Source organism: Xiphophorus maculatus, chromosome 1 (assembly GCF_002775205.1).
Source record: "Xiphophorus maculatus strain JP 163 A chromosome 1, X_maculatus-5.0-male, whole genome shotgun sequence".
NCBI lineage: Eukaryota > Metazoa > Chordata > Actinopteri > Cyprinodontiformes > Poeciliidae > Xiphophorus > Xiphophorus maculatus.
This window is the reverse complement of record NC_036443.1, coordinates 9,359,452-9,373,317: the sequence shown is the minus strand read 5'-3', so window position 1 is coordinate 9,373,317 and position 13,866 is coordinate 9,359,452. Positions and strand designations below refer to the sequence as shown.

At 38.1% G+C, this 13,866-nt stretch overlaps 1 protein-coding gene across 1 annotated transcript in view; it reads right to left on the bottom strand.

The window, feature by feature from the left end:
* prkar2a (protein kinase cAMP-dependent type II regulatory subunit alpha) overlaps nt 1-13,866 on the bottom strand; it is a 40,898-nt gene that overhangs the window by 1,038 nt on the left and 25,994 nt on the right. Inside the window, exons 4-10 of the mRNA XM_023336783.1 lie at nt 6,762-6,898; nt 5,779-5,885; nt 2,792-2,933; nt 2,331-2,432; nt 2,149-2,223; nt 2,006-2,071; nt 1,590-1,728 (exon numbers count right to left, since the gene is read on the bottom strand). Of these exons, the coding sequence (XP_023192551.1) occupies nt 1,590-1,728; nt 2,006-2,071; nt 2,149-2,223; nt 2,331-2,432; nt 2,792-2,933; nt 5,779-5,885; nt 6,762-6,898 (768 nt within the window). The remainder of the gene's footprint in view (nt 1-1,589; nt 1,729-2,005; nt 2,072-2,148; nt 2,224-2,330; nt 2,433-2,791; nt 2,934-5,778; nt 5,886-6,761; nt 6,899-13,866) is intronic.

Sequence of the window (13,866 nt, the reverse complement as noted above, 5' to 3'; positions counted from 1 at the left end):
GTGAGGTCCTAAATCCTGCCATTTGTATGAATAACATCCCCGATACAGAGGAGTTCCTCAGCCGAGTCCAGAATGCGCTCAATGACAGTGAAGAAAAAGTTGCTTAAAAAAAGTCAAGGTGTAACTTCTATTATAAGTGACTGTTGCCTATTAATTAAACAATATTACCTCTCTTATAATCCCCAATATAAAGAGCAAAATAAAATGTTCTCAGTCTCTAAGGAGGCTCAGTGGTAAAATGAATTATTGCTAATCCTTCACAGCACCAGGAGGCAAGGAGAGCAAGAAGAGGGAAAAAAACCCAGCAACAAACAATATTGCTACAGTGCAGCTGAATTGCATTTTCTCTGCTTCACAAGCCAATCAGCAGTTGTGGCAGACATCCGGTGCTACTGCCAGCTCGGTTAGCTGATAGACGAGAGTGACAGTTCCATGTGGAAAGGTGCATGGATCCACTCATGAGGACGGGGAGACGGCGTCCATATTTCATAGAAAGAGGAGGAGGAGAGGTGACAAGCTGAAGCACAGCTGTTAAAACTGCTGCTCATTTCTTCCATTTAAAGAAGAGCATGGATATTAACATCCACTCAAAGAAAATTAGAAACTGCAAGGTTATGGCAGATGAGTTGATTATGAAATAATAATAATTATTAGAATGTTTTAAACCAGTGGTGTCTAAACTTTGTCACGTGGGCCAAAATCGTCAAGTCAAAAGTATTTATGGGCCAAAGAAATGCAAATTTCAAAACACTTAAACCATGAAATAAAATACACATTTCTTACTACTCAAGAATAAGTTAAGCATACAATATTTGCAATTGAACATATAAGAAATGTCCGTTTTTTTCTTGTAGGAAATGGAAAGGTTAGTTTAAATCTTTGTAGATTCAAAACTTAAAAAAGGTTTTGCACATTATTAAAAGAAAAGCATCCAGTTTCTTCGAATGAATAGAAGAAAAATATTCAGCCAATTTTCAGGAATGAGAGGAAAGTTTGGGTCAATTTTTGTAAAAAATATATGCTGTATTAAGTCAAATTTGATAAACTAATTAAAAGCAGATATAGGTTCCCTAAAGTCTGTTTCAGAGTAGAAGTCAGTTGTTAAGTGTACTCCTATTTACAATAAAATTGAGAATGTTCTCCTTCTCCTTAATAAAAGGAGACAACATGCTTGTCTAAAAGCATGTCTCACTTAATGTTTTCCATTTTACAAAAATTTTATTTTGTCGGCAAGAATTTTGTTATAACTAAAGATAAAAAGTCTCAACCATCTGTTCTGGCGGGCCACGTGTAATCAATTCAGGGGCCACTAAACTGTTCAATCAGTGAGAAATAAACACACACAGTGCTGAAGTCATCAGACGTTTACATATCAGCTCTAAATTCCAAATTAAATTCTTTTATTTACCAATAACTGGATAAGGAAGGAACCATGCAAAGTTCCTGTGAAATTATTTAGCTTAGAAGCAGAATATCTTTTCTTTAAACATCCACACGCTGCGTCACACCAGCAGATCTCATCTTATCATTGTCTAATGTTCAGGATCACCACCAACGCTGACAGGAGTTTGTCCAACAATTTGTCTTACCCAAACATTTGACATCTCCTATTGCGTAGGCTGAGGCGGCCCGGGGCTTGTTGGTGACCAAGGCCAGCTCCCCGAAGTACTGGCCTCTGCTACAGCGTGCTATCTCGACCTCACTGTTGTCTGCGTGGTCTGCCTTCGTCTGCAGGGAGGAAGATGAAAAGGTTAGAAGCCCCCCTGAGCGCTGCTTGTTCTTGGCGCGGCGAGAGCCGCTGAGAGGCTGTGATGGATTCCCTGCTGTTGCTAGGCAAAACCTGGAAGCCCTCCTGCAGCCTGGCGGATATTAATTGAGCGTGTGGGCTGCAGTCATCCATTGTGCTCAATAAAAACCGGCTACTGAAAACGGTTCAAGACAATAAAAGAATTACATTGTAAAGCTGCTAAACTACAAATGGAGATGACGGGGGTCTGTGCCTTACTTTACTCTTCATCATGATTTTGACATCTCCAGATTCTACAATGTAGAAGCAATCAGCCTTGTCTCCCTAAAAAAAAAATTGTTATCAATAAATCAGAAATGGAAGCTCAGGGTAAAAAACAGTGGAAACCTGTAGTTTCCCACCTGTGTGATGATGCGCTCTCCATCTGAGAACTGCTTCATTCCTAATACATCCACTATCTTCATCCTCTCTGTTGCCTGGAAAAGAAAAACAAGGATGTTGAAAGAAAGAGCCAGGAAGCGGTCGGGATCGTCTCACTCATTCTCATTCAACTTCTTCACACTTGTTGGGCAATCAAACTTACCTCCAGCGATTTCAGCAGCGGCACGGACTCGATGAAAGTCTCATACATCCTCCTTTTCTTGGCATTGTTCTTGACAATGAGTCTTCGAAACGTTGCACGGTCCTAGGAACAAAAATATTGTGAGAACACACAAAAAAAACCTGCCCTGCACATGGGTGTCTGGCTGTTGTCTTTCTGATGTAAGCCACCAGGAGGAGCTGCAGCAGCACAAATCAACAGAGTGGAGCAGGGTTCCATTCATAGATTACATGGCTCCATTCTTAACATGTCTGAGCATCACAGAAAACATCGCTAGGCGTGACGGTTCAGATCGTGGTCTAACCTACAGAATGTAAGACTAATAAAACACCACACTTGCGTTGAGCAAAAATAAATCATGTGATTGGATTTTATAAGGCTTTAAATAGTGTCTCTTCATTTGTTCTACTTTTTACAATTCAGCTTTTCATTTGCGTTCTTACCAAGCCCCAGAGTGCGCCCTCCTCGGTGGCTACGATGGTGGCGGCACGTGGCGTGTTGTACATGAGGGCCAGCTCTCCAAAACTGCCCTTATTGTTGTACTGACCCACACAATTTCCTGATACCTCAATGTCATACACACCCCTAGAGACAGGGAGAGTTGGACCACAAAAAAAAAAAAAGAAACAAAAGGTTAGCAAAATATTACATCAGACTGTCATTTTGTAAACTGACCTAATGCTTTTATCAGCAACCCTGGATGGATTTTTTTTTCTGCACAGTGGGTGACAATATAATTAAGAGTTTATATTCTGTACTGTAGGTGAAAGCAGTCAAATGAAACCAATATTGTTTAGAATCCATCACAAAATACCCCCCATCTCAAAAAAAGCACAACTTGACTTTTATACCACTGCTGCAGTTTTTCTTCAAAATCCACCGTTAATTGTTTTGTGGAATCCTGAATCCAGATTTCATCACTGTGTCACATTTGTTTTGCAGGATAGTATGTTCAACATGTCGAGTCATTTATTTCAGAATTAAAGTAAACTTGCTTTTACCTATATATTTCTTCTAACTGGTAGGAAACTTGTTTAGGGATCTAAACATTGGGGATTAGTGATTCATTTCACAATTAACAATAAATTGTGAAATGAAAGCAGAAACTGGCAAAAAGCTGGTCAACAGTTAGCAGGGCTTGAATGCTGTAATGCTAATAAAACTCTGAGTATTGAAGAAGGCATGAATCATTTCTGACATGTACTTTTGTTACTCATGCCGTTACTCATGTTGTTTTATTACATTTTGAGAAATGTTTTTCTCATTTCCTATGGCATAAAAACATCCAAAGTGAGTGGAAATAATTTGAATCCAAATCTGCCAGAGGTTTGAACAGTTTTGGTCTTAACTATACATGTCCTAAATAAAATCCTTGTCTGTTTAATTGTTAATAATTGAATTCTTTACAAAAACAAATTGTATGTAGAAGGAAAGTGCAGGTGAATGCTTTGCTAATGAGTGCAACATTTGAACAGAGCAGTTCTGAACTGCCTCCTCTTTCTATGTCTATGAGGATTATACATAAGGAAGGTAATTTGTATTGATGTTGCTCGGCAGGATTAACTAGTCATTTTCTAAGAAGGCCTGTCTTCTCATTGGTTGTGCAGAGGGGCTAAAGCCCTCGTTGCTGTTGGGAGTATTAGCTTACTTTGGATTAGCATGACCATGGGGACAGTGATCGCCCGTGTTCTCAGGTAGCTCCGTATGAATGCGCTACTGAACGGCTACGTTTCTAGTCCTTTAATTCGACGCGCAAAGAAAGCCATGATTAATGATAAATCGGTCAACACAGAGTTAATTTTAAACAGAAAAAATCTGTTAAAAAAAAAATAAAAATTAATGAAGGCAGTAATAATCAATGGTAATAATGGAGAGTGCCAGTGTTCTGACTTGTGCACAAAGTGGTGAGAGAAGACACACAGTGTGCATGTCTGCATTGGAAATAATTCACTATCCAGCCCATTGCTGCTCTGTTCTTTGATGATTTCATTTCCTGTGATAAAATATGAAAAACTGTCACTGCATTAAGCAACTGATCTTGATTGCTGAATTGCAATTATATGCAAGCAACTAGAACAATAAAGCATGTGAGTTACAAAAGAGAAACAACTGGATGACATGTTGAAGTTAAAACTAAAGTCTTGGTGTAAATTACACAAGCGTGCTCCATAATGTTTTACAACGATTCTCATCGCTTTTTTCCATGCTCCGTCCAAATCATATTCCGGCTTCTCCCTATGGGCTTGCACAGGATTTTCAGCTACTTCCTGTTTTAAGGGCCTCAGAGAAGGTTGTTTATTCTTTACTGAAACGCTGCCAAATGGCAGCACACTGGCAGTGCAAGAGGCTGGATTTAGAAACAGCTGAAAGCAAGGGACAAGTAAAGCTGCCCAGAGGTTGGGGAATAAATTGCTATACACTGAAGTGTGGAGGAGACGTGATCATTGCCTAAATAGGGACAAAACGGGAGTCATTTTGCTGTATTCTGTTCATCTTTCATGATACCAGTATCTGTGTTCATGCTCACATCCCACCCTGCTGATGACATTAACTACCACTCATTACTTTGTCCACGGAAAACCCCGGGACAGTATACAACCAGGCAGGCGTGCCACTGTTAAAGGTCATCGCTTGCATTGTATGAGGCGGCAGGCTGCGCGGGAAGGTGTGGGAGATTGGGCCCAAATGGAGCTATAACAATGTGTTGAGTTGATGTGTTGAGAATGAATGGAGGCAAATGACAAACAAAGCAGCCACCGGCCAAACACCGGCCACGATACACTCTCCTAAACGGCAGGTTTAAATCTCAGACATGTTTTAGTGAAAATGGCACATACCAAAAAGAAAAAGTTTGGTATTTTAATGCCTGGATATGAAAACAGGAATAAAACTGCAGCAATTTTGCTCTCGACTTCTTTCACATAAAACCATTAATAGGTGTTTAAAGGCAAACTAGAAAAGCTGCAAAAGTACTTGCATATTTGTAGCTTTAAACTATGGCTGCGCAAAATTAGGAAGAAAATAAGGTGGTAACATCTTAGCTGAATATTGCACTGTGATGTAGACCGCAGTTAACAGCAGAATTTTCTCACTACTTTTTTCCATCATTGTGATGTCTTAACCACTCTTCCTTGGATTTAAGCATCTTAGTCACTAAGATCTAATTCAGGTGTGTATAAAAGCTAGTGAAAGCCCACCCAACTGGCCATATATACAGTATTATTTGCGATCAGAGTTTGAATAAACTGCACCAGCAATAATGTAGTAACATCGAAGCAAGTCATCTGCAACTGAAACAGCGTACATCTCCTGACAATGACTGTGAACACTATCCATTTTTAAAGGTTTCAAAGCCCCTTGAAGCAAATAGATTGTCTTTAAATGCAATTAAGTAACCATTTATTAAAAGAAAAAGAAAAAAAAGTCCTACCTCTCTATGACATAAAAGTTGTCTCCATCGTCCCCCTGATCGATGACATGCTCCTGTGGCTGGACCTTCAACTCAAACATGGCGTCCAGTACCTGTGAGAACTGCTCCTGCAAGATGGAAGAAAAGCAAAAATCAGAAGTTAAGAAGTGGGACGTTGAATTTCACATGGGCACCATTTCTGAATGTAGAAAAGATTAGATTTCATAATGACACCAACAGAACAATTGAGAGACAAAACAGGGGAATGAATGACTGGTTGGAATTCAATAGTGCAGGCGGTGTCTATGATTTTCTAGAATACGTTTCCTATAAAATGAAATGCTGGAGCTCCCTTGAAAGCAACAGGACTTAAAAGATGTGAATTTAATAACTCAACTTTTGCAACCATAACAACCAACAGTCCAGTGTAGCTCAAGTCTTCTTTTGGAACCATTTAGCAATCCCCAAAGTAGTAAAGAAAGTTTTGCTGGGAAACATCAATCGGATTAATATCAAATTTCAATAAGACCAAGAATATTAAGATGAAAAAAAGAGATTATTCTTAAAGGAAAGTCAAAAAACAACTCTTTTGAACATTTTCTTTGAAGCAAAATTAAAGTTGAAAAAACATACAGATAACAGTTCTAAATAGTAAAAAAATGTTACTAGATAGTCTCAATTTATTATTCATTTATTTTTTCTGAAACAAACAAAAAAAATTGTTGATTGATGCATTTATAGACCAAATAAGGGGAGTTTGTTGTTTTGATGCATTTAATTAAAAAGGTTAAAAAAATGATTCTAGTGTCCAACATGCTGATCACTAAACAAACAAAAACAGCTTATATTGATCAGTCTGATTTGTGCATTTTCGATTAAAATGAATGTGCATACGGTAGCATAAAGATGGATGCACATCTTCGGTGAAGATGCATTATTTTTAATTTCACCATTCTCCAATGTCATCAGCAGCTACATTTCCTCAGTGTTGCAACACAATTTACCTGATCTAGTGTTTTGAAGAGCAGGATGTCTCGGCAGGCCTCCTGCAGTCTGGAGCGCTGTTCGTCTGTTTTTGGGTGAACCACTCTGGGCTCAGAGTCTTCATCGTCTTCGTCTGGGTTGAATGCTTCGGCACAAACTGACAGAAAGACACGCAATTCCGTTACATTCATCTGTGTTCCACATTTACACAAATAAACTCTATTATATAAAAAGAAAGAAAAAAAAACCCCCACACAAACAGACGACAGTGGAGAGCATATAATGAGGCGACAGCCTGCAGGATAAGTGAGACGCTGGAGGAGCCCAGAGGAGGAAATGACACGTACACTGAAACATGTTTTGCCACACCAGAAGACAAACCCTGACAAGGTCATTTCAAATTGTCACTACGTATCTGTGTTTCTCCTCCTCTGCAGACACACCACACTTCTCGCATGACATTTATACTAAACACACTACAGTTTCAAAATGTGTGCGTGGAAATCAAGCGAGTAACATCTTTTCTCCCAGGAGCGGTGCCAGTGATGTTCGCAGCAGTGTGACCTCAGGAGTGTCAACGTGTCAGATCCTTTAGTTCAGCTTGATCAGGTAGTTATAAAAAAAACAACAACAAAAAAACCAGAACAGAAGAGAAAACAGCTAAAAGTGTGAATCTGGATGCAGAACCCTGACCAATCAAAATATTGAATATGAGGTTATAAAAGGCAGACCTCATCCTCAACATGTTGGGCATGTTGGTGTGTTCTTCACTGATATCCTTTTAGATCAGATAATGGAGCAGGCAGGCTTGCTGCAATAACATTTTGTTTCTCAGCGCTGTCAGATCCTTTTCCCGAGCCAGGGGGAAATTAAGGACAGGACTCTTAAAATCAGAGTTCATTTCTGACACGGTACTTTGGTCAAGCCAAATACAAAAAATATTGAAAGAATATTTACAGATGTATATGCATGTCACGTGTTTTGTTAAAATGTTCTAAACCGACGTATGAGCTTCTAAAGAAAGAGATCGTATTACGCCGTCTTCTGTCAGATGCAGTAGAGTAGAATATTAAGACAGTTTAATTTGTGATTGGATTGTGGGAGTCGGATGTACACAGCAGGAAGCAGACAGCCACTGGTCATCACTTTGCAGCCTGGCAGGCAGGATATGTTAGCAGCTTCTGTGAACATGAACTGCGTTGTTCCCCAGTGGAACCATATGTTATTATGGTCCATGTTCCCATTGACTTGCATCTACAGCAACACCCACTGATGGCAAGTTGTAACATTTCCCCTGAAATGGGGTCACGTTTGTAAGGAAAGTGTGTTTGAGGGTTGAGCAGCAGAGCGGAGTATGTGGGTTGTGCCCATGAAAAAAAATAAAATAAAATAAATAATGCGCCAGAGTCTTTCTGCCAAAGCCAAACGGCTTGTTCTGCTGTTGGATCTTGCTTGGTGTCTTATTAAATTTTATGTTGGAAGAAGCCAGATATCCTGGCAGTAATGCATTAAAGATCCATATACAACCACAACAAACGGGGAACCTCCTCCTCATGTTGGTCACCAGTTTGGTCACGTGTTGCGGTGGGATGGCATTCCATTCCTCAACCATTATTTGTGGGAAGTCAGCTGACACGGTAGTGTTGGTCAGTCTAACATGAACTGCAAGACCAATCTGATCCCACAAGTGCTTCCCATTATTGCATCGAAGCATTTTGATGACAATCACAAAAACCCACACAAACCTCTATTGTTTATGGTCTAATTACCAGCATTTGTTAGAATTTTAAATTTTTGAACACTACAGCAAATTGCCACTGAAGGAGATTGTATAGTGCTGTGTGTTTCAAAGGTTCAATGAGATACACATTAGCAGATGTGCCAGTTTTGTTCAACTGATTTTCATCGCATCAATCGAGGGATTAAAGGTACGGCAGCCACATTGGATTTTAGGGTCAGGCTGGTGCAAAATGGAACTTTTCTTTTCCCCTTGGAATTCTGATAAAATACAAATCAAACACACAATTAATAGGACGGTCTGTTTATGTAGAAAATTCAATGTTTAATTTGTTAATGTTTGAATTAATTGTGAATGTTACGTTTTTTTTCTTGCTCAGTCCAATAAGCAGTAAGCAAGCAACTGGAGAAAATGTTATCCATACACTATTTATTGGCTAATCTTTACTTTTAGCAGGAATGTATTGTTTTATAGTTGATTGGGGGATTAACTATATCAACCATATTTTTAGTTTCTATGAAATGTAGCTCCAATATTAATAGATTATGTTGCTTCATATTTTTTGTGTTAGGTATAAGCAGCAAAAAGAAAAACCAGTAGGGGAAAAAAACAAAAACAATAAATATTGAATATTCATGTTTATGGAAGGTGAAAAAATTTAATGCTATGACTGAGTGCAAATAGTAACACTAATAAGATTTCTTTTCTTTTCTTTTTTTTTTTTTTTTTTTTTTTTAAAAAAGAATGTTTTATTAATTGCTAAGCGTTTAAGTTGCCGATTTTTCTTTTTTTATTATTATTTGGAAAATATACAATTTGGGGTTTAAACAGTCAGAGATGAGTACTTGTATTCAAGTTGCGCTACTGCTTGAATACAATTCCTATATCAGGGAATAGGGATTAGTATAATAATTTTCAATTCCACTCAAAAATACTTCTTTGATGAACAAATTGATGAATCCTGGAAGATTCTTAAAAAGTTGTTGTGGATTCTGAAGTAGTCAAAAACTGTACATAAACCAAATAACTGCTTGGACTGCAAGAAATGGTCATAATTAAGGTATTTTTGCATCCAGACTCCATCTGTAATAGGTTTGATGACATTGGTTTAAAGCACAGGTGTCAAACTCCAGTCCTCGAGGGCCGCTGTCCTGCAACTTTTAGATGTGCCTCTGCTGCACCACACCTGAATAGAATAATTAGGTCATTAGAAGGCTCTGGAGAACTGATCTACACAAGGAGGAGGTCATTAAGCCATTTCATTCCAGTGTTTTGTACCTGTGGTACATCTAAAAACTGCAGGACAGCGGCTCTTGAGGACTGGAGTTTGACACCCCTGGAAGAGATTTTTAAACCAATGTCAGCAAAGAGATTTTTAGACGGTGAAGAGGTTGTGAGGTAGTCAAGCCAATTCAGAACAACTAAATTGTTTCATAGCCAAAACAGAAGTTGTCTGCCAGAAGTAACTTTACATAAAACCTTGAGATGGAAATAATTAACTTTATTATATTTCCAGTAGCTGCATAAACTGTTCATTATCTACGATCCGATAAACACAAACCGCTAAATCATTAACATTTTACTGTCGTACAACACTATGATAGTAGTCCTTTTATAAAACAAGACAACACTGTCACAGTGACTGCTCTCACATTAGAATGTGTGAAAGTCTATAAAAACTAGATTGCAAATAGGTCACAAAGTTTTGATTGAAGCAGCTTTAGGTGGTTTAAGGGGGTTCTTTCTTATTCCCAACAAACAGAATCCATCAAAATTTTAAAAATTATCTTCAGCAAAAACTCTAAAGATCTAAATGTAGAGGACAAATAATGCTGGTGAACCTCGCTGGATCAAAGACCTCATAACCATCTTGATTTAAACTTCAAATGGGAAACAAACAAAACGCTATTATTTATATATCTGTTTATATATGCAGTTTTTCGATAAACTCGTTTGTGACCATTGCGTCTCATCTGTGACCAACTGCTAAAAAGGAAAAGCCAGCTCTGTCCCAAGTATCTTTTTTACGCTAAACTCAGTGTGTGAACAAAGTCGACTTCTACAGCAGCCGAATGCTGCGGGTGGAAGTAAATGTTGCCATGGTGAACTTAATAGCTACTGAGAAAAAACTAACTCCTGAGGACCCAGTGAGCAACCAAAAGCCTTTCCTGCGTACATTTGTGTTTGTTTGGTGTGAAAATTTGGACAGAGAAATTAGTTTAAATCAGGAACACTTCCGTCTTTTTGTCTATTTAGGTCTGTAAATAGACAGATGGTTGTTTTAAGGTTTCTGGCCTAAGAAGCTTTTGATTTAAAATTTTAGAGTAAAATTTTAACTATGGGATTTTTTTTTTTTTATAAAGGGCAAACACTTTCTTTTCCCAAGCAGAAAATAACAGATGTTTTTTTGATTTTTTTTTTAAACCAACAAGCTCTCTTCTTATACCGGATAACATTTGTACCAAATAAACCTTAAAAAATAGCAACTCAAGTTTTAGTTTGTTTTTGTTTTTTTTTACTCTGACCTACTATATGGTATACCCATATTTTATAGACTTGCCTTTTCACAGTAGGTAAAAAAAATAAAAAATTTAAGCATACTTGTTAAAACTGTCGTGACAGATCCTGAAAAAAAAATGTAAAGGCTTCTCCCTGTAGTCTTACAGCCATCTGCAGAAATGCACTGCTCCCAGTCAGAAACAATCTATCAGAGCTTTACAAGTATGAGTGACAGAAAAACTAACCATGCTGATGTAAATGTTTAGTAGAGAATAACATTCAAGTAAAATTAATTCCAGGAATGTGAAGCCGCTTTTAGGGCCGAATGCCACTTCTTTCAGATTTGATATTGAATGATGAATTTTTATGTGTATATTTACCTAATCTAAACATGCCTAGTAATTCCCACAAATGTATAGATTATTTGATTTCCTTTACCTTTCCTGACAAGCAGTGAATTGGATTAGGGCTGGAGGGGGGACCGATGGGGAATATGGTAGAAGAGATCAAAGTTTATTTATTCACCTAAACCATGCACCACTGCAGCCAATAAATTGGGCTCATGTCTCTTGACTGTAATGAAAACAACAGACTCTTTGCTCACGCATAAGTCATAACCAGTGACCTGCAGAATCCACCTCCCTGCAGCACGAAGTGCAGAGTGGGTGAGCCTTTCATTTCCCAAATACAGACAGCAACCCAGAGCAATTGCATCCGACTTCCTTCCTTCCTGGTTAAACAAGCTGCAGAGGACTAAAAATCTGCAGTGAGAACACCAACTTTCAAAGTTGCCGTGTGACCTGCTCTGAATTGAAGCAAAAATAAAGCAGCGCTGAAAAAGAAAGCTGCCTCATCCCTAGGAAAGAATCATTGTCTCACGGTGAAACACATGTGGCCTCAACTTTGATGTTTTGCATATAAAAACTCAGTATTCACCCATAATTGATTCATTTCCTTTTTGATTTACTCGCAAATATTAACAGTCTTCAGATTAATGTAGAATGTCCCCATCTTTGCCTTTTTGGTACATGCCGTTGCACATTTTTGGTGTCACCCTGCACCTGAAGCCCTGATAGAAAGGAACTAATCATCTTTAGAGTTTTTCATCAAGTTCTATTGGAGCAGTGGAGTTTAATTTAAAAACATGGCGCGCTGAAATATGGAGACATAAAACCAGACAGAGAAGTGGGTCCTGAGGACTGGAACTGGGATCTAATTAAGTTTGTTTATTATGCAGTTTGCAGTGTTGCTTCTGCAATATGAATAGCTTAAAATTAAATGAGTAGACTTGTGGTGCTATAATCTAAAATCTAGACCTTCTGCAACAATAATGTTGCAGAAGGTCTTATAGTTACAGTATAAGTGTAACTATTGTGCAGCACTACTAAAGGCAAAGATTAGGATTTTATGGACGATTTTTAATCTTTGGTATTAGTCTGACCTGCTTTAGCTAACTTTCGCTGTTCAGTTCTGGGAACTAATGCAAGACGACAGAAGGACAGCATGGAAATATTTTCACTAGAATTCCTGCTACAAGTGAGCATTATAGTTAATACATACGAGAGCTCAATTGCTTTCAAAGTAAGTTTTATAAATATTTCAAAAGAAAAAAATGTTTCACAAGAGTTGATATTTTAAACTTTAGCATCTTGAGACAATTATATCTGTATGTGGATATTCTACAGAATGTAGCTTGTTACAAAATATATCATTAAATCCAGTTGTGATGTTGAGCAGGTGACTGAATTTCGCACAGAGCATAAATCAGTAGATGCACTTATAATGGCTGCACTCACAGCTGATTAATTTGTTGTGAATCCATAAATGTTGACAGTTCTTTAACACTGTCAGTATTTTAACACTCCACGTGTTAATATATGTGTTTCTAAACATAGTCTCTTTTCACGCTGGTGAGTATGAGAGATTAATGGATTAGAATTATGAAGCATTCACAATTACCGCTTTTAATGAACTAAGGTAGTGATATTAAAGTGCCTGTTTGCAGGTATGCTGTGATAAGTAATGTTTGTTTGGCTAAATGGTGCACATGCGCTATAATCCTTTACAAAATAGAGAATATAACACAGGTGGATTAACTGGATGAGATGAACAAAGCGGTTCTTTTACAGACATGATACAGAACTGGCTGCAGCATCAGCCTAGTTAAGAAATGCAACTTTTTTGGTGAAAAAGCCCCAATAAGAGTGTCAATAAAACCAAACAACATGGTAGGACCTAATTTGGTGCGCTTACTGACCAGAAAGACATCAGGTTGTAGAGTCTCTAATAAACCGGTTACCAGACAGGGTTGATTAATCTAAAAAAAACTACATAAACTGAACAAGCATTGAACACTTATTTAAATTTATTAAAACACAAAAACATGCTCATTTCTTCCCACAGTAAACTTTCTAATTTCTAAAACATTCTTCTGCAAGTCTGCAATTCCTCTCCAGTCTAACTAACCTATTTGGGCCAGTGATGCTTAATCATAGTCTAAAAAGGATCATTACCCTACCGCAAAAACACAAGTGACTGTATGGTCCGTTCAACATTAATTACCATGTTATGACAACAAGAACCTCTAAAACCTTATTACAATTGAAAAACATTACAACATAATGATCAAGATACCGGCAACATTGAATATTAATAAGGAGGACAGCTGGTGAAACAAAGACAGCAGAGCGTAGAAAAGATAAACATCAGCCGACACACAGACACACCCACGGCCTAATCAAAGTGCAGCGCTCTGTGACGGCTGACGACATTCAATCACTCATATGTAAACACTAAATGGGCACAGCGGAGCGTGAGAAAACAAGTGTGCTCTCCACGCAGGACCACAGAGACAGAGATGACACACTAAACACCAGACCTCAGAGGAG